The 26,108-nt window shown below is 39.1% G+C and overlaps 1 protein-coding gene across 1 annotated transcript in view; it reads left to right on the forward strand.

The window, feature by feature from the left end:
• Nucleotides 1-17,907: 17,907 nt before the first annotated feature.
• The window catches only part of RPP30 (ribonuclease P/MRP subunit p30), a 23,270-nt gene continuing 15,069 nt past the window's right edge, over nt 17,908-26,108 (forward strand). The window contains exons 1-4 of the mRNA XM_015825956.1: nt 17,908-18,006; nt 19,355-19,410; nt 21,169-21,225; nt 23,546-23,620. Coding sequence (XP_015681442.1) covers nt 17,925-18,006; nt 19,355-19,410; nt 21,169-21,225; nt 23,546-23,620 — 270 coding nt within the window. The 5' untranslated portion in view covers nt 17,908-17,924. The remainder of the gene's footprint in view (nt 18,007-19,354; nt 19,411-21,168; nt 21,226-23,545; nt 23,621-26,108) is intronic.

Raw genomic sequence — 26,108 nt, forward strand, 5'->3', positions numbered from 1 at the left:
GGTATCAGATGATTGCAGATCATCAGATACTTCATTGAGTGTAGATCAGTGTTTCTCAATCCTAACAACTTCAGAATGTATGGACTTCAATTCCCAGAATTCCCCAGCGAACATTCTAGAGTTGAAGTCCACCTGTCTTAAATTCACTGAAGTTACAAAATACTGGTGTAGATAAAGTGTCATATGTAATTCAGCTGTTTAAAAGTTGGTAGGTTAGATGGTATATTCATCACCATACCATGTGCCTTGGAGCATGGAGGTGACCAGGACTTAATTGTCTTACATATTTTCATAAAATGAAGTAACAAGAAATTACGATAATATTATTGCACTCCTTTTAGATTAGAATGTGACTTACTGATATGTGTCAGCATCAGGATCTGTAGAGTGAAGAACTAAAAAAATACTACTACAGTACTAACTGGAGGGAAAAGACCAAAAACTGGGGATTTGAGGCCATAAGGGCAAAAATAAAATAAAATTGGAAGGGGAGACGTGGCAAGTCCATTGTAAGAAAAATCCTTCTTCTGGGTGGTCTGGAAAAGCATTTTTAGACACAAAACATATTTCCATCTTTCCTTTTAGCAGAGCTAGAACTGAGTATTTTTGAGGAAGGCGTGTTAGATTTTATATAACGGTTTCACTGGAGGATTTGGTTACTGTTTCTTTTTCTTTTTCACTTTGCTGGTCATTGACCATATTAAATACATTTACTTTGAATTTGAAGAAAAGGGCTTCCTTCTCAAATCCTTCTTCTGAGTCTTTCAAAAAATGCACTGTTCTGGATCCAGACAGAACACCGGCTGGGTGTTTCATCCGAAGCAGACAGATCACTCAATAGAAACAATTTTTAAACAGATAAATGTTTTATTCCAGAAGAAATACCTGGGTCCATGAGGCTGCTCCTGGCTTAACATCTCTCTGTTCGTTCCCATAGGTAAATTTATGTTGGATTTTCCCCTCTTCTCCCAAGCGTCACATGGTTGGGTGATTGTGGGATTTCCAGCCATGTGGCTAGATGTGATGCCCAAAGAACAAAGGACTACCCAGAGGCTAGTGTCCAGGGGTCCTCTCAATGCCCTCTGGAAGCTCCTCCCCCTGACCTATCACTAACGTTAGGGTTACATAGAGCTGGGTTACATAGAGCTATACGAGGTTACATGGATCTATGTGATCCAGAATATGCACCATTGTCTCAAGTCCTGGAAGAAAGACAGGAAATGACAGAATAGCCCTTAACTCTACCACTGCTATATCACTATAGAGATTGCTTTCCATCCTAGTGAACTGCACTAGGCTGGAGTGCAGATAAGCCCAGCAAATTTCTTATCCTCTTATTAACACAGTGCTGGTTAATGAATTTGACTTATTGTTGAAGGCTGCATGTTTCATTTATTCTGCATGGATTGTCCTAAAGAGCTGATTTATGCATCCCATTAATTTCTTTCCCTTCTATTTGGGTCTGAAGCAAAAAGTGTTGGTTGACATAAAATAACCCATTCCAAATACCCATCAGTCACAGAAAATAACCAACCAAAGATCAACACATCATTTGCATCTTGTATGATGCTACAGATTCATTTTCCTTGGCCCTAACTCAGGTCTTCACATTCATTAATTGAATCTAGTGACAATCTCAATGTGATCAGGAGAGCTAAGGGATGGAGCAGCAAGTCAAATGCCCAAATAAAAAGAGGAATATATACATTCTAGCTAGACCAGTTTTTCTCAATTTGGCTCCCTTCAGGTCCTGTATGGATGCATGACTAATTCTGGGAGTTACTGTTCCAAAGCATATACACAAAGTAGGAGTCTGTACCTCCTAATTTAGTATAAATCCTCTCCCATTAAACATCAAAGTAGAAAGTTCCCAAAGCTGGTCAAGTTAATATTTGAAACCCAAAATTCTATAACAAGTGGCACCAATGATCTCTCTTCTTTGGACAGGTGCTTTGATTTGAATCCTGATTCCAGGAATCCAAATGGAACAATAAGACAATAAATATCTAACCTTTTTTTGGCCATCCTCAGCTTGACTCCTTGTTATGTAAGGCTGAGCCAATTTTCTAAGAGGCCATGCTTTTCTGTTTCTATAGAACTATATAGGTTGTATTGATGAGTAAGGAAGGAAGATGGAGGCAGGCATTGTTTGCTACAAAAGAATGTTCATTAGTCACTAACTCCAAACCCAGAAAATCTATGCTGGAGGCTTTCTGTATGTTTCTTAGCCAGACCAAAAACTTCATCTCTCTTTGAAAATGCTTAAGCTACACCTTTATTCCCCCAAACCTGGCATTCAGAGGCCATGAGTCATTCTTAGCTAGTCCTTATTGCACAAAGGAAAACTTAATAACCTTCCATGAACCAGACAGTTATGGATGCTGAGTTGAAATAAGTCAGACTGTGGCTTGTTGGTATTTGATATATTGTATGAATCCATCCACTGTAAATTCCAAAGCATAATTAATAGTTTCACACAGTGCTTGGCATACTTTTCAAGATGAGTTGATTGCATGCTTTTCTACTATCCTGCAGGCACCATCACCATGTCACTACTATCAAGTAAATAGCTGAAATCTTATGACATTTGGTACTCATGAGATTTTGGTCATTTAAAAAATAATAATCTAGGAGTTTTTTGAACCTCCCTAAGTATTTGCTCAGTGTTTTGGGTACTGTTATAACCACAGATACAACATTGCTGATTCCTAGTTTAGTATGTTGTGTGAACCCAAAAATTATGGTTCATTAAATTAATACGATTAAGCATACATAGCTTAGCACACTATGTTATCCCTAGATAATGATTTGTTGGCCTTGTCTTGAAATATCATGTAAAAGTTAAAGATTAAATGCCCGCAAAATTGAAAATCCCCTTCACTGCCTTCCTAATAACAATTAATCCCACTTTCCCACCATATTTCCAAAATTTGTAACCCTACCACTTCAAGTTTTGCAAGGCTTTATAAACATTAATTTGTTTATTAATCCTGCAAATTTATGAAATGCTTCTCAAATGATGGATCTTAGCATATAAACCCAACTGCACTTTACAATGCTAGAAAAGAGAATGCCCTTCACAATCTTAGGAAAAAAATGTCTATTTTTTCCAAGGAAAGCTGTTCTCTTTCTCATACCAAATGTAGCTCCCAGGAGTGAAAACATTTACCATCTCCTGTTCTTTCCTACATTCTTTCTACAAAGTATAATCACTATAAACAGGCTGGAATTAAGTGCTGGGAGTAAGCTTGGACTTACTATATGTTTCTTTCTTTATCTTCACTGAGGCAGTTCTTATAAAGCAGCACAAATTATGTCCAGAAGCAACTGAATGTGGCAGAGAAAATGGAAAGAGACATGTCCTCTTTATCTGGATGATGTCTCTTTGGAAATGGAAGGGAAAATGAATAATTAAACCCAAGAATAAAACAGTACACAAACCTCTGAATTTTTTAATTCTATCGATATATGGTTAAATTTATTTAACTCTGAAGTATTTTCAAATAAACTTGGAAAATTGAGATGGTATGGTAACAAAAATGTGTGTGGCTGAATTGACCTTGTACACAAAAAGTTCATTAGAAGTCTTGTAAAAAGAATTTATTGATTTTAGAAATACTTTTAAAAAAATGTTTATTGTGTAAAAAGGGATGAAAAAAGTGTCTTCCTCTTTAAGTTTAAAGAATCTGAAAGAATATCGTGAATTTTGTTAATATAAATGGTGATAGTTTATAAAGACTCTTAAGTGCAAACAGAAATATATATTATTTCCACAGCAAGGAAGAAAAAGTAGAAATGGTTAAATTGATTGCTTTATTCAAAGTTTTTTATTTGGAATTTTATTTATTTATTTTTATTTTGTGCTTGTGATGAAAAAATGAAACTTTGATTAGATAGATTTGTTGTCATAGAATTGGCTAGTACATATTAATGTGTAAAAGTAAAAGGTTGAGGCTGTAATATTGTTATTTTTTTCTGTGCTAAAAAGAGTTGAAAGTCAATGCTTTTCTTTCCTTTTTCCCCTTTTACTTTACATTTTCTTTCTCCTTCCCTTTCCCCTTCCCTCAGTTTCTCATTATTTTTATTTTCCTTTATATTTTATATTTTGATAAAAACTTGAAACAGGAGAAAAAAAAGAAGTCTTATAAAAGAACAACCCTATTCAATGTTTACATGGAATTGAATCCTGTAGTTTCTTGGATGCCAAGTAGGCTTCTTCAGTTAGAAAACCTTTCCAACATGAGCAAGATGATAATTGAGCAGATGCTGCTGCTGTTGCAAGAGATAGAATTAAAAATAATGATTTTTGTCTCCTTTCAGCCCCTCCCTCTCATTCTAGAAATGTTTTGGTATTGTAGAAAACAGAAAGCAGAACCAATAAAAACCATCTCCCTCTTTCTACAGATCTAAGCTTTTCAACTCTTTGCAAGTAGGGATGGACTGAAGTTGCCTGCCACTGTGTTCACCAAGTTATCTGAACATAAGATTGTAGTTGAAGGATTTATAACTGAGAATTATAATTTCAATTAACTTGATACAAGGAGAAGAATTCAGTTGTTTGTATTTCAAATTACCATGTTTAGAGATCAAGTTGGGGTTTCACAAGCTGAAGGAAGCCAAGGGCATCAGGCTGAAGGGAATCACAGAGGTGGAAGTTAGCTTAGAAGATACCTACTCCAATTCCTTGCTCAGCACAGGTTGCATTAGAGAATCTTTGACGGATGAACATTCAACTGCTGTTTAAAGACTTCTAACGCAGAATTCAGTAGTGACCATGGCAGCCTGTTCCAAAGGCTGAGAGCTCATATAATCAGAAAGATACTGCTGGTGTCTTGTTTGAACCTACTTTCTTATAGTTTTAGAGCAGGGCTTTTCAACATTTTCACCCATTGTACCACTTTTAGGATATGGCAACATCCGAGTACCACCTGTCGCCTAGCAAGGTGTCAAAAACGTGATGTCCCCCCCCAAAAAAGGAAAAAAGTGATAAAGTACAGGGAATCCTCGACTTACAACAGTTCGCTTAGTGACTGTTTGAAGTTACAATGGCACTGAAAAAGTGCCCCCCAAGCCACAGCCGAGCAAGACACCTGCCTACCCACCTGGCCACGCTCTTCCTCCTGTCCGAGGTTTTCATTGTTGTGAGCATTTCTGTTGAGAATTGGCAGCGGGGGTGGGGTGGGGGGGTGTTTGGTTTTTATTCCCCCCATTTGCTGGGTGGTTGCAGCAGGTTTTGGTCACTACACATGACCCTGGGACACTGTGACCGTCATAAATATGAATCAGTTGCCAAGCATCTGAATGTAAATCACAAGACCCTGGAGATGCTGCAACATTCCAGCTGATCGGCGCTTCTTCTGGACTCAGCAGAAGCACCAGGATCAGCACCGAGCTCCAGCTGGAGCCTGGCGCTGATCCTGGTGCTTCCACTGAGCCCTGACAGCCCTGCAGCTCCAGCCATCTCTTGCTCAGGCTTGTGCAGTGCTGCCACCGGTTCAGCTCATTCCCCTCCCCTGCTACCAGTTTTCTAGGATGGTTGCATACCACCTGCCAGGTGCCAATGTACCACAGGTGGTACCCGTACCACTGGTTGAAAAGCCCTGTTTTAGAGGGCCACCCTAAATTTGGTATTTCAGTTTATGGTTTTCAGTAAGGCTATGAACAAACTTAACTTTCCCCCCTTTTATGTTGTTTTTGGCATTAAGCACAAAACCAACTTCCATCTATTAATCTGAAGTATTTTTTTCTCAATTCCCAGTTTGATATCATTTGTTCTAGACAAAAAAAATTCAGCAGAACAATTTTGCTTTGCTAGGTTTTAAATTCTGCACAAAGCAGAAAGCTTGGCCAGACTGCAAAACTGACTAGCAGGGGAGTACTGAGAATGAGATACAATAGTTCCCCCATTTCCAATTACAAAGTTGATTATAGAGACTACTGCCATGCACGAAAAATATCCTGCCATTTTTTTTTCCTTTCAGTTCTCATTCAACTTAATGAATAATAATTTGCTTTCAAAGTTAGCATCGAAGGAGAGGAAAAACTGATGAAATTTTCAAGGATGGAATGTGGAGTTCTTGCAATAACATGATTATAAGTGGATGTATGCAGTGGATGCATGAATATTGCATCTTTCATGGTTCAATCATCTCTTCCTTAATCTGTAGCCTCCTTGACTTCTTACATTTCCATTAAATCTCAAGAGAAACATAACGGGAAACCCTTAATCTGGATTCTTTTAGATAGTGAGATATAAGCAGCCAGGGAATCTTTCAAAATGATGGGAAAATGTGTAACAGAAGATATCATAATAACCAGCAGAAGGTTCTCCCAGTTCCAACTATCAAGTAACCCCCAAAACGCCACCAAGAGAAGTTCAGAATAAATTCTCAAGCACTGTGAAAATGAGTTTTTTGTTTTGTTTTTAGTTTTTCTTTTTTTACAGGAGAAGAAAACTTCTTTACAGGAGAAGAAATTGCAACACATATTTTGTTATGGCTTTTGTAGAGACTATGTGAGCATTTCTCCTTGCTGATTATTCCCATGGTGCAGGGGTGTCAAACTGCCGGCCCATGGGCCGGATGCATCATAGCAAAACCACGTTTACCCCATTGCCAGCAATGGCAAAAAAGTCACGATATGTCGCGACACGTCATGTGACATTGCGAGTTTGATACCCCTGCCATGGTGAAATGCACACTATGAAGGCCTATGGGGAACTTTAAATGATCCAGGTTTATACTTCATATGCCCAACCACCACCTCATATCAATACCCAATAAATAAATCAGTAACATCACAGTTTACTTAAAAGATAATTTGCCTACCAGTGTAGTCATGCTCTTGAAATAGAATATCAGATATATTCGGTAAAGCACTCCAGTGCATGAGGGACAGCAATGAAGTTCAAAATGGCTAATTCAGTATATTTAACATGTGTTAAATCAGCAATTGTCCAGATGGCCCTTACCACTGGCCAAATAATTGAGACAACTAGGCATTGCAATTCAGCAACATCTGAAGGTCTACAGATTCTATGGGTCAGAGGTCCCCAACCTTTTGGGCACCAGGGACCAGTTCTGTGGAGAAAGGTTTTTCTGTGGACCAGAGGGGGGCGTGGTTTTGTGTGCTACCTGCATCCCGCGGATGGGGCATTGCTTGTTTGTGTGGACCGGTTGCTTGCATGCCGCGGACCGGTTGGGGTTGGGGACCCCTGCAATAGGTCACCCATTCCTAATGCAAACATGCTACAGCAACCTTGGTCTACAGCAGTGGTTCTCAGCTTGTGGTCTGTAGACCCTGGAGGGGAAGTGCAATGTCACACAGAGTCCTCAAAGGCTTGAAGAAATGTTAATGATTTAAATCTTGAGTTAACATTTTTACATTTCTTTACATTTAAATGTAAAGAAGGGACTTTTTATCATCTAAGGTGAACAGGCATAGAAAGATAAGGCAAAGAAATATTGGAGTAGGATTCATATATATTAATGCGGAAAATTCTTAAAGTGAACATAAAGATTAAACCAGAAACTTTCCTTCTGGGTCTAATGGAAAGAGAACTGGTAAAAACATTGGAATTCTGATTTTATATAGGGTGATGGCAGCAACCTTGCTCTATGCACAAAAGTGGAAGGATGCCTCAATTCCTACCATGGACGAATGGTTACAAAAACTGATGAATTGACTGTGCTGATAAAAGAAAAGAACATAAGTACTTTTGTTTCTACTTGGAAACCGCTTCTGGACTTTGTGCTTAAGGTGGGAAAAAAACGATATCATGATTTTGGGTTTTACCGATTAGACTGATTTGCCGATACAGAAATGGCTAGTACATACTAATATAGAAATGTAAAAAGTTGAGATTTGATTTTAATGTCTGATTTCACTGCAACTGAGAGAGTCGGAAGTCAATGCCTTTTGTTTCTTTCCTTCCCTTTCTTCCCACCTTTTTTGTTTTCCTTTTCTCTACTGTTGTCCCCTACTATTTGCTTTTGTATTTTCACATTTTGTGTTATAAATGAATAAAACTAATACAAACAAATCTTGAGTTAAGTCTTGGTGGTCCGTGGCCATGGTCCGTGACCACAAAAGGGAGTCCGTGATGAAGAAAAGGTTGAGAATCACTAATCTACAGCATATACAGTACATGCTATAAAAGATTTGAATTCAGTAGGAGTCCTAGGTAGAAGTTACAGTATGAACCTGAACTCCAGAGTTCTGGAAGAATATTAAGTAATTAACCACCAGAATATTGCATTGGGAAAAATGCTTATAACCAAAAGAATATAGTTGTCTGGGGTTCAGAGCCCAGACATTTATGATTGCTAGCAGGCTACTTCATTTTGTATTTGAGGGAATAATTAAATTTATTAAGAAATACATAAAGTTAGAAAAGCCTATCTAAATATGTCTTGAAGGAAGGGAACATTGTGATGAAGCTTGAAACATGGGGAACGAAGAGAAAGAAAGATATCTTCTCATTTAAACAAGAGACTCAAAGGGGTATTTTCCAGGTGTAATAAAAAAAAATCCAGATGGTGCCCACCACAGTGTGGTTGGAGCAGATAAACAGGTGGGGCTTCAATCACACTTTCACGGCCATTATCTTGATTTTGTTGATCACATCCAACAGGCAACTTGGAGATTCATTTAACTAATGGGCTATGTGACATACAGATGCAAGGATAGCCTGTGAAGATTTCCTCTCATCTCTCTCTTATCATGGTCTTGTGGTCAAATAGGTTCACAAGTACAAAGGGATGAGGCATTCCCACACTCACATACTTTCCATGTATGCGGCATATAAATAGTTGAAGCTTAACTATTGGTTTCAAGTACTACAGAGCCACTGATAACTTTCTTATGCTGAACAATTAATTTATTTGGCAGGCACACAAATGTGGGAAGACCTTGAAAATCAAGAACTTAGACAGCATAATCCGTGCTCTATTTAACTGATTCCCAGTTTCCAGTATTGGCAGGTAGACAGTCTTCACTATATTGATGTTTGACTAACATATTTTATGCTCTTATCTCCGCATCCAGCTTTACCATTTTATATTCTTTCTCTCATGTTCATTGAGGGCAATCTATTAGTTCTTTCATTTTCCCCTTTTAACAGTATTCTCCTCCACAAAACATTTCATTTTTAAAGGATAAACAATTTGATTTTTACAGTACCTTTTGAAATTATGTAAATTCATGCCATTTTGAGCAAGAAGCACTCCCAACAATCAAAACCTCACAAGCCTGTACTATTTGTGAGCACAATAGTGTCTAAATATTTACCACTATTATTGGAATCAATTCCAAGGTTATGTCACATTCAATATGATATTGATTCTCAACATAGAGAATTTTTGTTTGACTTGTAATAGAGCAGTTACAGCTGCCTCCTTCTCCTCTGCTGTCTCTGAATTTCGTGCAAATAAATCTTGATGCTCCCTTGTAACAGAAGGAGGGTGATAAAACACATTTATCCAGTTTTGTCATAAATAATTGTAACAACTTGACAAATAGATGAGAAATAAAGGTTTTACTGATATAAATACATTCTGACTCAATATATGTGAAATCAAAGTCTCCCTCTGGATCTGGGCAGTCTCTTTTTTTGCTGAAAAGCAGGGCAATTCATGGAAAGAAGTGTTTGTAGGCAAGGAGATTGTACTATGGAGATTGTACCGATGTCCATGGTGAGACAGATACTTGCCATATTTTTGCCACAAGATGTTGAAAAATTTGTTTCTCAAAAGCAGTTAACTGAACATTTTCTCCACTGAAGCATTCCAGTTTAGCACACTACGGAAACCAAAAAATACTTTGCCAGGGGAAAACTTAACTTTTCCATGAATGGCTACTAAGAAGGAATAGCTACTTAAAGTTTCAGCACACAATTTAACAAAGAAAAAGACACAATAGCCAAGGTTTCTGTGCACATATGCATAATAAAAAGGCAAAATAAATTATTAACACAAGCTCAGCAAGGAGCGGAAAGGGAATGAAGCCCCAGGGTTACATTAAAATCTACAGGCACTCAAGCTTTACATAACAGCTTATTCCAGATACAAAAAGTCATTTTGATGAAGATCAGCAAAGCAAGATTCTGATGAGACAGGACAGAAAAGAGTTCAAAAGACACCCGTTCTGTTTAATCACACGCTTACTCAGCCAAGATTGCTTATTCCAAGGCTGCAATCATGGCAGTCATCCACAGACCTTCTAAGTCTCTCTTTATGGCAGACACATGAATCCCATTTTTGGGAACCAAAAATTCTCAGAAATACAGTCATGAACTCCAGCCCTTGGACTTTGCAACATATGGCAGGAGATGCTGATGGAGATTTTTCCTGGAGGTCAGTAAGTCCCATGTTTACATTCTTCCCCCTTTGAAAAACCCACTGTCTTCCAGCAGAGCTCCATCCTTCCATCCTCAAAGAAACTTGCAGTTGCAAAATCTGATGAGAGCCCCTCATTGTTACATTCATTCAGTTGACTATAACCTGGATCATAGGTTGGCTTTAGGATGTCATAGACTGTGCTGAAAATTCAAATGGCTCAAACTGGTAGAAAATGAACTGCTGGCTCAACACTTTTCTTTTGACAATTTTCAAATATGCCACTGCAGGGATAAAGGGGAACTGAACTCTCATTTGCTTGAATGTACTGTAAGTTTTCCAAGTGGTCCAGCTCAGAGAATGTCTGGAGATCAAGGAGAATACAGTAGCAACAGGGCTGGATGCTTGACTTTGTTATCTATTCTTGCATTTTCACGCATCTACCTGGACATTTACTTGAAGTCCCAGATGGCTTCATGATCTTGGAGTACTTTCTATATTGTTACAGGTATGTAGATATCTGTATGCTGATGTCTAGGTGCAGTTATCCATGCCCCATAACCTCCAGCTTGGGTTACTGCAACATGTTATGCAACGGATTGCTTTCCAAAGTGATCAGATATTGGGATTATCATAGAAAGCCACTCTAAAAGTATACTTTGCAGCAAGGGGTAATTGAGGACAATGTCTTCTGTATTATTATTATTTTTTGTCAATAGTTAAATACCTAACATTCTACTTAACCTAAGCACCCAATCTTACTATCACTTTCTACTTTTTCTACTTGCACATTTAGATAATGTCACCTATTTGTTCCTGGCATTTTGGAAGCAGACAAGACAGCTGGCCCTTCTTCCCCTGGAAGAATCAGGTATTTGTATTTTCCATGCAGCTAAAAATGCCAGAGGCATTTTGATACCAAACTAGCCCAACTCTTAAGCTGCATTCTTTTTCACGCAGAGGAAAAATCAGGGAATTGCAACCATTCTGACAATGACTGGGGTTCCCTGCTTTCTCCAAAAGGTCACAAAATAACCTCCAACTCCCAATCAGTCCTCCAATGTGGGTGGTGGTGGTGATGGTCAATTAGCTGAGTCCACAACTAATCAAGGAGAAAACCAACCTAGAACAAAGGAGAAATTTCCTGACAGTTAGAACAATAAATCAGTGGAATGACTTGCCTCCAGAAGTTGTGGGTGCTCCAACAGTGGAGGTTTTTAAAAAGAGATTGGACAACCAATTTGTCTGAAATGGTATAGGGTTTCCTACTTGAGCAGGGGGTTGTACTAGAAGACCTCCAAGGTCCCTTCCAGCTCTGTTATTCTGTTATTCAGTAACATAGCTGCGAAATATTCTGGAAGAAGATATGGGGGAAAATGCACAGAGCTTAGCAAGTGGTGGGGAAGCTGTGGAGATAGTGTGGGAGGTATATGTATCCTTTAGAGACTGAAATAAATACACACTCTCTGAGACATTTCCCAGAATTCCTGATGTTCTCATTCTTTGAGTGCATGCTGCACACACCACTGCAAATGAAGCATGGAGTCATGCGCTAACCAGCATCCTGTTGCCCAGACAGAAGACCAGGATTGCTTCATTCATGGTACCACTGAACCATTGTCTTTCTGCCTGGAAGGGAAAGAATGTTTTTTTTTAAATAACGGAATCTCTACTCCTATTTCTTAACTGGGCATGAGTTCTGAGATAGAGTTCAGTTTTGTGAGATGAAATCTGTGCTCAGATTTCCAAGTTCCTATTAAGCACAGATGAGGAAGAAGATAGAACCTCATCTCTCCAAAAGTTGGTATAAATACTAGCAGCGAGTCTTGCTTTTTGTCTGATCAACAGATGCACCAACTGGAGTTGTTTGTAGCTGCCCCAGGCGGCAAATCACTGAACTGCATGTTTCAGCATCTGTTTAGCAGCTTAGTAGATGATCCCTTTCACTTACGCTGGCCTGTCTTTAAGATCCTCCTCAGCAGGAAAAAACATCTTATTCTTATTAAGACTTGCTTGAGACTTGAGGTCTTCTTGCACTCTGGTAACCTTGAATAACCTTGGATCTTGGATCTGAATTCTGTCATATTGTGATAAAAAATGGAATCTTACAGCAACATAGGAAGCAGCACTCAATGCAATCAGCTAGGATGTTTGCTAATCAAAAGACTGTACAAAATATAGGAAGGAAGGAAGGAAGGAAGGAAGGAAGGAAGGAAGGAAGGAAGGAAGGAAGGAAGGAAGGAAGGAAGGAAGGAAGGAAGGAAGGAAGGAGACATGATGATGCTTCCAACATCTCAACACAGACTAATTCTGAGCAAATGAGAGCAACTTTACCCTCTAAAAATTTCTAGGATATTCTTTCCAGCAGCCTTACAAATGGTCCTGTGCTTGTCTTACAGATGGTCCTGTGGCTTGTCCCTCCTCACCAAGAAATGGACCATCTTAAAGAGTGCTGCTGGTATGATTGGCAGAGGTAAGAGCAGAAAACTTTGTTTTGCTGCTCTTTTTGATATGATATAATTCCTAATGTGTGCTCCTATTTGTGCTTGTCTGATTCACTCTTCTTTTTCTCCTAATGGTGGTCTTGGAATCTCTGCTGGTGTTTCATCTTTTGAAGTTCCTTAGAGGAACACACAAGGTTCAATGCATAGTGATCCAGGTTACATGGTTTGTAAGATGACCAAACACCACTGAGCTGTTCCAGATGCAAGATCACCCAAGGTTGCTAAGCCCTTTTTGCCTCATGGGTTCCACTGCTCATCTGATAATGAAATTAAGCATCTCAAGCGGGGTGTCACCATGCCACATGAATTCCTCTTCTAATTTTCAAGATTCTGTATTTACTGCAAATTAGCTTCAAAGATGAGAGCCAGTTTGATATAGTGATTAAGACATCAGGCTAGAGACCAGGAAACTGAGTTCTAATTCCATCTGAGGCACAAAACCAGCTGGGTGACTTTGGATTAGTATTTTCTATCAGCCTAGGAAGTTGGCAAAGGCAAACTCCTTCTGACAAATCTTGCCAAGAAAATTGTAGGGATTAGTCCAGCCAGGAGTCAACATTAACAACAACAAAAAAACCCCGATCAAACATATCTTCCTGAAATCTATGTCATTTTTGCTTCCTTGGTCTTGCCAGACAATATATATAATCTATAAATAATGTGTTAAATATAAAACTAATTCTGTATTAATATTATATGGATCATTTTTAGTTAGTTAAGTTTTGAGACCAAAACCTCAATGACCTGGCTCTTGGTCCAGACCCTTGGCTATGATTTTAGAGGGCCCTTCTGGGCAGTGTGCATCTGCTTCTTATTTTTGCTTTCTTTGTTTCCTTGGTTTTGGTTTTGGTTTCTGTTTTTTACTGAAATCGTCCAAAGTCGTTGGGAATCAGGCAATGTACAAATTTCATGATTAAAAAAATAAATGTTCCTCATCATTGTTGTACATTTTTCTGATTGTTCTATTATTGTTGTATTATAATTATTTGGTTTATTATATTTTGGGTGCTATATTTCACCCACAGTATAATACTATAGCATAGATAAATATGAAGTCATTGATGAATGAAAAGCCCATGAAATAGCACAATTTGATGTAGCACTGAAGAAAGCAGCAACAATTTGTATTCTGTTTCTGGGTTTTACAGGAAAGGTCATTTTGTGCACTGAAAAAATCACTCTCAATCATTATCAAGAACCTGTTCTAGGGAAACAACTTGTCTACTCTACCCAAAGGCAACAACACCATCTGTGGTTGTGAATATTTTGTTTGGGTTTTACATGGGTTATAAACTGCTGGTGCATCTTTCCCTTGGCCATATACAGCAGAAAAGGGTGAAGGTAATTTAAAAAGCTTAACAACACCTTTCATATCAGTTATTGGAAAAAGGAGGAAAGTTAATTTCAATAAACAGGCCAAATACAGCGCAACTTTAAAGTGCTACGACTATCTTTATTTTAATTGATACAGGTGCCATATCAATTTCTCACTCATTTGCAATAAACTGCCTCTAGGAAAAGAAACAACTACACAGGTAGTCCTCACCTTATGATCCCAATTGGGACCAGAAATTTTGTTGTAAGTAGCAACACCTGCGATTAAGCAAACCCATTCTTCTGAATGGGCACTTTTTGCAGAAGACACTAGAAACCGACAAAAAAGTTGCAAATCATGATCATGTGACCCCAGGACATTGCAACTAAAGGTAAACCCACTGCCAAGCACTTGAAATGCAGTCATGTGACTGAAGGGGGGGGGCATTTCACAACAATCAGAAGTGCTTTACAAGCCATAAAGCAGAGTTCCCCAACATTTCTGGCTTTGCAGACTGGCAGGGGAGGGAGGGGATGGTTTGTGCAAGCTTGCGTGCACACAAGCAGCTTCATTTCTGCAAGTGGTGTGTATGCATGTGACTGCCGTTTATGCAAATGGAGCGTGCGCACACACGCTCGCCCGCTGCTTGCACAAGTAAGGATGAACATATGCATGTGCATTCACCAGCTGTTTCCACAGCTCAGTTGCAAATCCCTCATGGCCCATCAGTGGTCCAGGGCCCACATGTTGGGGACCCCTACCGTTCCAAGGCTGTCATAACTCCTAAGATTGGTTAGGTTGTAAATCAAGGACTACCTGTATATATTTTTCCATACGTAATATTCTGTGGTTTCCAAGATGCTGGAACTGGGACAAGGGATGTTGAGGTTCTGTTTGAATTTAATGAGACAGCAATTCTCAAACAGGATCTTGGGATCTGGCAGAGAAATGTCATTGTGTTTTATCTACAGGAAGAAACCTTAAGATTTCCATGAGATCTATTGCTATAACTGGAAGAATGGTGTTATGACAAGGTTATGAAACATACAGGTCAATCATGGAGCGGCCTAGAGAAGTTGGATACCAAATAAGGATTTTCAAAAAATAAGTCCCAAAAGGAGTTGAAAATCAGGATTCCTGACAACCTATGCTTGCTGTTTTTCCATTGCAATGTGTGCAGAGGGTGAGACCATCAACTTGGGGTCACTTACAAACAAGCCTTCTCCATGGTTTGTACCTGCACTCTGGAATATTTGCTCCCTAAATTTGCGGGTAATTACTATTATTTCTTCACAGGCTGCTGAGAAGCTGCTGGCTACTCTGTGCATCAGGTCCAGCTGCATGAGAGGCTTCATTTATTTATCACATTTGGAAAGTACATTTGAATTAGCCTTTGTGTTTTTAAAACTTCTGGTTAGTGGTGATAGGAATAAGTCAGGGGTAATAATAATAATAAAGTTGGAAGGGACCTTGGAGGTCATCTAGTCCATCCCCCTGCTCAGGCAGGAAACCCTATATCATTTCAGACAAATGGCTGTCCAGTCTCTTCTTAAAAACTTCCAGTGTTGGAGCATTCACTGCTTCTGGAGGCAGGTTGTTCCACTGGTTAATTGTTCTAACTGTCAGGAAGTTTCTCCTTAGTTCTAGGTTGCTTCTCTCCTTGATTAGTTTTCATCTGTTACTTCTTGTCCTGCCTTCAGGCACTTTGGAGAATAGCTTGCCTCCCTCTTCTTGTGGCAGTCCCTGAGATATTGGAACACTGCTATCATGTTCCCCCTCGTCCTTCTCTTCATTAAACTAGACATACCCAATTCCAGCAACTGTTCCTTATATGTTTTAGCCTCCAGTCCTCTAATCATCTATTGCTCTTCTCTGTGCTCTTTCTAGAGTCTCAACATCTTTTTTACATTGTGGTGGCCAAAACTGGATGCAGTATTCCAAGTGTGGCCTTACCAAGGCATTGTAAAGTGGTATTAATACCTCACGTGATCTTGATTCTATCCCTCTGTTAATGCAGCCTAGCACTGTGTTGGCTGTTTGGGCAGCTGCAGCACACTGCTGGCTCATATTTAAGTGATTGTCCACTAGGACTCCGAGATCCGTCTCACAGTTGCTACTATTGAGCAAGATACCACCTATACTATACCTGTACATTTGGTTTTTCTTGCCTAAATGTAGAACCTTACTTTTTTCACCATTGAATTTCATTTTGTTAGATAGCGTCCAGTGTTCAAGTCTGTCCAGATCCTCCTGTATCTTAAGATTATCTTCTGGAGTGCCAGCTTGGTGTCGTCTACATTTAATGAGTTCCCCATCTATCCCCTCGTCCAAATTGTTAATGAAGATGTTGAAGAGCACTGGGCCCAGAACAGAGCCCTGGGGCACCCCACTACACACTTCCTTCCATATAGATGCAGTTCCATTGAGGACCACACGCTGAGTATGGCCGGTCAGCCAGCTACAAATCCATCTGGTGGTGATACTGTCTAACCCACATTTTTCTATCTTATCAAGTAGTAGGTTGTGATCTACTTTATCAAATGCCTTACTGAAGTCCAAGTAAATTATATCCACAGCATTCCTCTGATCCGCTAATTTTGTCACTTGGTCAAAGAATGCAATAAGATTTGTCTGGCATGATCTGTTTTTGACAAACCCATGTTGGCTTTTAATGACTTTGTTTGTCTCTAGGTGTTCACTGATTGGTTGTTTGATTATCTTTTCCAGAATCTTCCCAGGTATTGAGGTCAGGCTGATAGGTCTGTAATTTCCTGGATCTATTTTTTTCCTTTTTTTGAAGATGGGAACTACATCAGCTCTTTTCCAGTCCTCTGGTAGTTCCCCAATGCTCCAGGATCTTTGAAAAATATAGTTCAGTGGTTCTGAGATCACATCTGCCAAACTGCTGGCCCACGGGCCGGTTTCATCATACCGAAGCCGCGCCCACCCCATTGCCGACAATGCAAAGAGTCGCAATACGTCGCGACACGTCATGTGACATGCCAAGGTTGACATCAACGGAATAAGTAAATGGTCTTCAAAATTTAATATTGAAAGAGACATTCTCTGGTCACGAAATAAAGTAGCCAGGAGCATGTAACAGTAGAGAAAACCAACCATTAATTTTGTCTCTGAGTGCTGACCTGCATTCAATCTGACTGAACAACAAATCTCATAGACCATAAGCAATGGTTAGAACAACTGGCCTAATATGTGAGGTCCCCTCCCCCTTCTTTCCCTCTTCTTTTTCTTCTGAAACGTTTTCTTCTGCAACTTCTTGCTGGACGGAGAATTCAGGGACATCTGAAAGCACACTTAAGTTTCCTGTAACATTTTGGAGAGTATCACAAAACCTTATTCAGTTATGGGATTGGATTCATTTATTTGATATGTGGACTTCAGCTTCCAGAATTCCCCAGCCAATATTTTGGGAATTGAAATGCACACATCTTAAGAGTTACCAAGTTTGAGAAACACAGATTTACTTGTTAAATGCAGAGACGCCATTAAAGACTGAAACAACCACCACTTCCTGAAGAATACATAAATACACAAATAACATTTTTCTTGTTCCTTTCCTTTAAAAAAAAATAATTTACAGCTGAACACCGCACGTACGCTGCTTCCTTTCGCGCTCTGCGGAAAAACGAACACTAGCCAACTCTGGAAAAGTAAGTTTATGGAAAAACTACATTTCCCAACATGCAAAGCATGTTAAAGGCGCAAGTCTTGTTTTCGTTTTGCTCCTGCGGGTCCCCACGTGGATGGAAGATGGCTGCGTTTGCGGACCTGAATATTCTCTACTTGCCGGAGAAAGAAGCATTGCAGAAATTGGTGGAGGCTGCAGCGCACCGTGAGTTTAGATCGATGCCTTCTATAAAGGCGAGGGCGGCTGGGGTAAGTGGAGACGGCTCCGCTGTTTCCGAGTTTAATCGAAATCCGTTAGGTAGCCTAAACTAGAGATTGTGGTTTCCCTTTTGCCATTCAATCTCATCACCGTCAGATTGTGCGAATGTTTTGTGTAGAGTAGGGAAGCCAAGAGGCAAGTTAGCTAGGAAGCTCTTGCTTTCAATCCTATAACACGCTGAATAGAAATGACACAAGCATCCTTTTTGGAAAATTGAAATAAGACGAGTAAAGACTCTTGAAATAATGTACTGTATGATGTGAAATGCTTTTGATTATTACCCATTGCTACCTGTTTCCCCATTGTTACTGTTTTCACAGACTGAAGTGAAATGGTTGCATTTCTTCCTTCAAATAATAAATACTCAGGGTGTGCTCAGGGACCATAATCTCACATTTATTTATTTTAAAGATGATTACTACAAAAAGTGAAAATCACGGCTGTAAGATCTGGTGTAAGTTAGGATAGCCTCAGGCATGTCCATTGAATTTGTGAAGATTGGAATATATATAGTAAAAATTTAAGAAAAGGTTAGATATAAACACATCCAAATGATATAACCTAGGTTTTTTTTAGTGTATGTGTGTGTAATATTTTGAAGATTGTGTTAAGAACTATTTTATGTATTTAATTATTTTCTCCTGCCACTTCTCCAGGGCAACTCACATACTTAATATTTCTTCCTCCTCCTAGTTTTCCCATAACTACCCTGGGAGATAGGTTGGGCTGAGAGACTGACTGATGCTTAAGGCAGAATTAGAACTCCAGATCTCCCGGATTTAGCCTGGTGCTTTAACCCCTAGGCCAAACAGTCACACAGTTTTACTTTTAACTTTTTATTCTCATTTGTTAGAATTGATACATGCATAAAATCAGAACAGAAATATTTGGGGTCGCAAAGAGTCAGACATAATTTAACAACTGAACAACAGCAACACACCAAGCATATAATATTGTTCAGGGCTCTTTTAGTTAATTACCGACTTGTTCTTGACACTCTGGAAAACGATAGTGAAATTTATCTTAAGCATATTTGGGTCTTCAGATGGAAATAATTTTGTTTACAATTGTGTGTAATTCAGTCCAAAGCTCAATATCTTTTGGTATCTGAGAATAAGTAAACTTTATATGTATATTCATAAATTGTGTATTGCAATTCAGAATAAGACAGAGGAAATCATCTGGTATATACATGGAAAGCAGCACAAGGACCAGTTGCATCAACTTAAATGCTTTTTTTCTTTTTGAATATCCTGCTTCTCTTGATTATCTGTATTATGTTTTCTTTTTTAAGTTGGCTATTCAGCTGTAGCAATCAATTATGTTGTCAACTATGAAGAAAAGAAAAAAGTAAGTCTTCTATCTGAAACATTTTTTCTTTATGACCTTATGTAGTTGATGCCTCTGTAGGCTTATAAAAGTGAATTCCTTCTACGAGGGTAAAGAGTGCTAGAGCAGAGCACACACAACAACGAAAGTAGTGTAATTTCTGTGCATTAGATAATCAGTTTACTTTACTTTATTTTACAAAAAAATGCATCTTCTTTGAATGGTTAGAAAACTGCTGAGTTTTTATTTATTTATTTTTATTTCATATTTCTTAACCACCCATCTCCCCAGAGAAGATGGGTTAAGAAACTGGTATTTGTTTTACTGGACAAAAGATGGTGGGATATTTGTGTCTGGGCAGTGATAAATCTTTGTGTGGCAACAAAGTGAGTGGGGGGACAGTTGGAATTAGTCTCTGAATCACCCATGAAAATCTGAGAAAAGAAACAGCTGCTTGAATAATTCAATAAGGCATTCTGAATACAAAGCCCCCGTTTCAAAGGATTTGCATGGCCTTGCTTTGTATACAGCCTCTGTGCTAGTGTTTTTCAAACTTTGCCATTTTAAAATGTGTGGAGTTCAACTCTCAGAATTCTATGTGGGGAATTCTGGGAATTGAAGCTCACACATTTTAAAGTTGCCAAGTTTGAAAAACAGGCTCTATATAAGGTAATCCTTGCTAATCAACCATTCGAAGATACAGTGGATCTCCCCAGAGCTGCCTGTGACCTGTTGCCTAAGCCTGCATCAGCCTGCAGCCACATGGATTGCATTTTGGGCACTTGGCAACTGGCTTGCATTTATAGTAAGCGCATTTTTTTGGCATTTTTTAAAACCTGTTCCTGGTATTTACTTCTGATTTCTGGCAAAAAACACCCTTTGGGGAAAACGGATTCACTTAACAACTGCAGTGTTTGCTTAATGAATGTGACATTTGTTTAACGAATCCCACAAAAAAAGATCATAAAATCCACCACAGTCATGTGGTATATACTACGATTATTCTGGGCTCAATTATGGTTGTTAATTGAGGACAATCTGTACAGAGTCTCTTACATGCACATGATGTGACAGAATTCACTATTCTCAGCTAGAGAGGATGAAAGATGAACTCCAGGACATTCAGAGGGCATTAATTTGAAGAAGGGACAGCCAGTTAATGACTGTCAGAGTATCTGCATCATCTAAATCCTTAAATCATAAGGCTCCACATAATTTCAAACTGGGATGGCAGCTGAGCTGCATTTTAGGCTTTTAAGAAAAACAGTCATATGGTGAGCATGCTTGAATCATCAGCATTTTTTTTCAGTCTTGCTGGTTACAGTGAAAATGTAAGGAAACAGCTGAGTTTTGTAAGATTCCAGAATCATGAATGTTGGTTAGTTGATGCTTATTGTGGGTTGTTACTTTTGTAATATTTTCTTGGATAAGTCCAGTGCATTCATTCCGGGCCTTCATAGAATTGTATAGAATTCAAATGTAAAAGAAAATATTTTCTCTTGCTTATCTGTCCTATAACTGAAGTCTAAACCACTTTGTATCAAGTATACTCAACTATTCTGTGGTTTGCAGAATTCATTCATGCAGATCAGCCATTGGTTGACTGTAAAAAGAAAGTATAGACTATAGAAATAGTTCTTCGTGTCAGTTGGCTTTTCTGTTGTTTATTTCACAAACCTCTTTTTGGTATAGCTTTGCTTATCTGTGTTATCTGTATTTCTTTTTCTTTTTCTGTTGGTAGATATATTTGTGATTCTTTTTCTTTATATCTGTGTTTAGGAAATTGTCAAGCCAATAACTCCCGCAGAACTGTTTCCATCCTTACCTCTTGTACAGGTATGGCTATATACTTAACACCTTTGTATTCTGAAGTGCAGATATCACCTGGTAGGCTTCATTGAGACTGTGACATTATTTTGCTTCCTTGAAAGAAATTCCATTGAACTTTCATGCCCAAGAATTATGGTCTGGTTGCGCACAGCCAACAGGTGGAATGAGCTGAATGTGTTTAGAATGTGGAAGGCATGTCTTTTTAAAACAGTTGCTTAGAGTTGTTGTGATTGAAGTGGTATGGAAGTGTTTGGAATAAATAAATTGTTTTACTTAAAACCCCCTGAAAATCCAAATTTAACCATCTGAGCAGGTCCTAGGTTAGCTGGTTCCCTCTTATGTTGATCGTGATTTATCACTTGTTGCTTGTATGTACACTGAGAACTTATGCACTGGAGGCAAATTCCTTGTGTGTCCAATCACACTTGGCCAATAAAGAATTCTATTCTGTTCTGTTCTATTATTAATTTGTATGGAGATTGTTTTAAATATATATATTTCAGTTCTACTTATAGTTGCATGTAGTCCAATCCACTTCATCATTTGATATAGCTTCATTCTGCAACCTGCATAGTACAGCTGCATAAATTATTTGAAAGGTTTTTTTGTCTAGTTGTGAGCACAAGGGAAACATCTTTCCTTGAACAATGAAAGCAAACATAATTTCCAAAAGGATCAGTGAGCATTGTAATGGTGTGTGGGAATATCCCTGAGAGGCAGGAGGAAGAACATTAAGCACCCAACTGACAAGTAAAAGAAATCTCAGCCCACAGAAGGATGGAGGATGTGAGAATGTTTCAGAAGGGACCCTCCATATTTTACTGAAAGTAAGAGGAAGGAGCAGAAACATACTTTCGGTCATTCAGGATTCTTTTAATGCAGGGGTGGGGAACTAGGACCCCTTTATGACTTGTGGACTTCAACTCCCAGAATTCCTGAGCCAGCCATTGAAGTCCACAAGTCATAAAGGGCCATAGTTTCCCATCTCTGTTTTAATGTAATCTTACAATAAAGATAGAGCTAGTATGCCTGCTTTTGCTTCTTGCCTGGATTATCTTGCAGGCCAACAGCATACATGATTGGCCACTTTTCCTCTAGGTGAACGTCCATCCTACTGGTGGAAAGCAGCATAATACATTTTTGGCTGTTAGATCAGTTTCGCATATGTACTAGAGACAGTATTTAGGACAGTTTAATTTGAATATAAATTTTATTGTTTTGCTTCTCTGCCAAAATGCGTGCCATCCTCAAGGGAATAACTCTTCTAGAACGTTTAATTATTACTAGGCCTGAAAACCTGGCTCTCTGCTGCTTGGCCTGGGGACCCAATAGGAAAATACCACACTGGAGGTGGTTCTTGGACAAATTAGCTGACCCCACCTCCCCATGGCGCTTCCTACTCCTTCTCTGCCCATCTTTTTAATTATTGTACCTTTATGGTTTATTGTTTCATTGCTTTGCTATTGTTATTTTTACATTTTGTTTTAATATTTTTTCCGTTTTACCGTTGTAAGCTGCTCAGAGTAGCCAGAGTAAATGGATTAAATAAATAAATAAATAGGCAGTAAATTGATTTAATAAATAAATAAATAAATAAATAGGAATGGCCATTTAGAACCAGAAATATCTGTGGGTGGGGGTCAGATTAAACCACACAGTTAAAACTTTTTATATGTGCGGCAAGTGTGACATATAAAATGGGGCGAAGCCACATTGTCAGCATTATCTTGTCCTGTTTGAGCTCTCCTGAAAACACTAATGAGCAGAGCAACTTTAAGGAATCTTTAGCTTACACGCGCATATGCACACTTGATATATTTACTCAATAACAGGAGTGGGAAACAAATTGAAAAGTACAGTAGCAAATGATAATGTGGAAAATGAAACAAAATAAATCCTAAAGTAATTAAAATGTCAAACGCCACCACCCCTGTTAAAAATAACCTACTATAATTGAATAATATTGATTTACTTATTTATCAAGTTTATATAGCCTCCTCATCTCACACATAACTCTGCCTGCAAGCTTAATGGTACCTTCCTAGCTGTGGCCTCAAAACTAATGGAGGTTATAAAGTAGGACAAGAAAGTTGTGGAAGGAAGAGCATCTTCATAGAATCGTGTTTGCTTTCAAGGTGGGCCGCCTGGTTAAGAATCCTAGAGGAGACAGGCGATGCCATGGGTTTTCTGAATTAATGAAAGGGCACATCTTTGTTGTCTCTGTGTAGATTTGTGCAGGCTCATATTGAGAATAAAGTATCCTTTTTCAATAATGAGTAGGCGTCTTGTTGCCTAGGTTTCTTTTCTCACAGGTTTTTCTTTACAGGGGAAATCCAAGCCAATTAAGATTTTATCAAGGCTGACACTAGTGGTTTCTGATCCATCCCACTGCAACGTTCTAGTAAGTTTGTAAAGCAGTTTGCAAGCTGCTTTCCTTCACAATCCTTTGTTAAGGAAGGGGGTGTGGGATATGTCTTGCTGCTTGGTAATAAGAGGGAATAACTGAAGGCTGTTTTCGCTTTCTCATACTGGTGACCAGTGGAACTCTATTCCAATAGAAATAAGAAAAGGTAAAATTTAATTTTTTTGTTATTATTATTGTCATTATTATTATTATTACTGTTATTATTACTGTTATTATTTAAGATTTAATCTTCAGTTCAATTCACAGTCAGGGACTGGTAAAAACTTAACAGTTCAAATCCTAACCTAAGGTAACATCTGAGTATACAGGCAGTCCCGAATAAAGGGTTTGGTTTTTTTTTCAAAGTCAGAATATTCAGGTTATTGCTCCAAGGGCTCCTATTACTATTGGTATAACCATTGATTTCTTCCTCCACAATCACTCAACTTCAATTTGCAGGTATCAACCAGGTCCCTCCTTAAAATGTAAAATGTTCCGAGTAGCGCAGTTTTTTGTAGCATTGCTGGAGTTATTGCAGGAAGCTGCAGTTTCTTGAAATATTTTGCAAAGTTTTTGGACATAGTTCCCAGTGCTCCGATGACAATGGGTATCACTGTTACACGTTTTAGCCTATTGCGCAGTTTCAATAGCTAGGTCACGATATTTCATAATTTTTCCAGTTCTTTTTCTTCAATTCTGGCATCTCCTGGTACAGCAATATCAATCAGCTGTACGCTTCGGTTCTCTACAACTGCGATATCTGGCGTGTTGTGTTCCAAATAGCGATCTGTCTGTATTCGAAAGTCCCACAACATCTTCACCCTCTCATTCTTAACAACTTTTTCCACCCTATGTTCCCACGACTTTTCAGACACAGGCAAGTCGTATTTTTTACACAATGCCCAGTCAATTAATTTAGCAACTCGGTCATGTCTAGCTTTGTAGTCTGCGCGATTTTGCTGCAGTCACATATTAGATGTGAAACAGTTTCAACTTTGTCATTGCAAAATTGGCAATTTGGGTTGTCAGTGAATTTTTGTATTTTCACTTTCATGGCATTAGTTTGTAGTGCTTGTTCTTGAGCAGCCAGTATTAAGCCTTCCATTTCTTTCTCGATGGTTCCCATCTTAAGCCATGCCCATGTCAAGTTGTTATCACATTTTTCTTCAATGTTTTTCAAATGCTGTCCATGCAAAGCTTTGGTTTTCCATCTATTTAATCTGTCATCCAGCTGTTTTTCCTTATATTTTGCCTTTGTTTCTGTTATTTTTATAGTGCTCTCTGTTTTCACAGCCTGCAGCAGTTTTCTGTACTTTGATTATTATTATGGATCATCGCACAGTCAGCCAATGTTCAGACTGGATTTGTCTACCTATCGAGTCCTTACCCAGGACCTGGGCTAGGTAGATGTGGATGTTTGATGGTATTACAGATATCGTCGCAGGATGGAAGCAGTTCCTACTAAGGCCGCCTTTTACAATTGACTAATAGCGAATTTGTCAATGCCAGGGGTGTTCAAGTGGTGCTCCAGTTGTTTTGGGATTGCACCCAAGGCGCCTATTACTATTGGTACTACCCTTGCTTGCTTTTGCCACAGTCTTTCTATTTCTATTTGTAGGTCTTTGTATTTTGTTATCTTCTCCAGTTCTTTCTCGTCTATTCTGCTGTCTCCAGGCACTGCCACGTCCACTATCCAGAATTTTTTGTCTTTCTTATCGACAATTGTTAAATCCGGGGTGTTATGTTGCAGGTGCTTGTCTGTTTGAATTCTGAAGTCCCAGAGCAGTTTAATTTTATCATTTTCTATGACTTTCTCTATTTTATGATCCCACCAGTTTTTGCTTACAGGTGTAGCGCTACCTCCTCAGAGGCCGCCAATGCCCAGGCCCTCCCGGCCATGTCCCCCCTTGTCCAGCCTTGCAGCAATGTTCTTTAGAGATCGATGAGATGTCTTACAACCGGAACTCACGCAGCGTTAATGGGTGGCAGGCTCTTCTTGTTGAAGCAGGGCTTTCAGGCACGAACTTAACCAGTCACAGTGGTTGATACTCTGAAGATGTATATAACAGCTCAGGGCTGCTTTAGTGGCAGGAGTAACAGGCCCCTGAGCAATCGTTCAGAATCCGATGAAATGGGGGGGGGGGTAAACCCCGGCACCAGATGGTAATAATAACAACGACGGCCAGTATGTTATGGCAATGGCTCATCCCCCAGGGCAACTCCCCCCGCAATATCCCAGCACCTATGCCAGCAGCGATGGCCACAGTCCAGATGCCTCCAAAGTCCACAACAGTTGGCAGCAACAGCTGGCACCACCAGTCTCTCTCCTCCTGGTGCTTCTTCTCTAGGATTCTTCTTCAGGTTTCAGGATTCAAAAACCACCCCCCTCCCTTACTCTTTATTATTAAAATCCGAGGCTAGAAACCCCAACCAACTCCCTTACTTCACACTCTCGCCTGCCTCCGCCTCAGACATCCTCCCACAG

Source organism: Protobothrops mucrosquamatus, unplaced genomic scaffold, assembly GCF_001527695.2.
Source record: "Protobothrops mucrosquamatus isolate PMUCROS unplaced genomic scaffold, P.Mucros_1.0 scaffold2895, whole genome shotgun sequence".
In the NCBI taxonomy this organism is placed as follows: Eukaryota; Metazoa; Chordata; class Lepidosauria; order Squamata; family Viperidae; genus Protobothrops; species Protobothrops mucrosquamatus.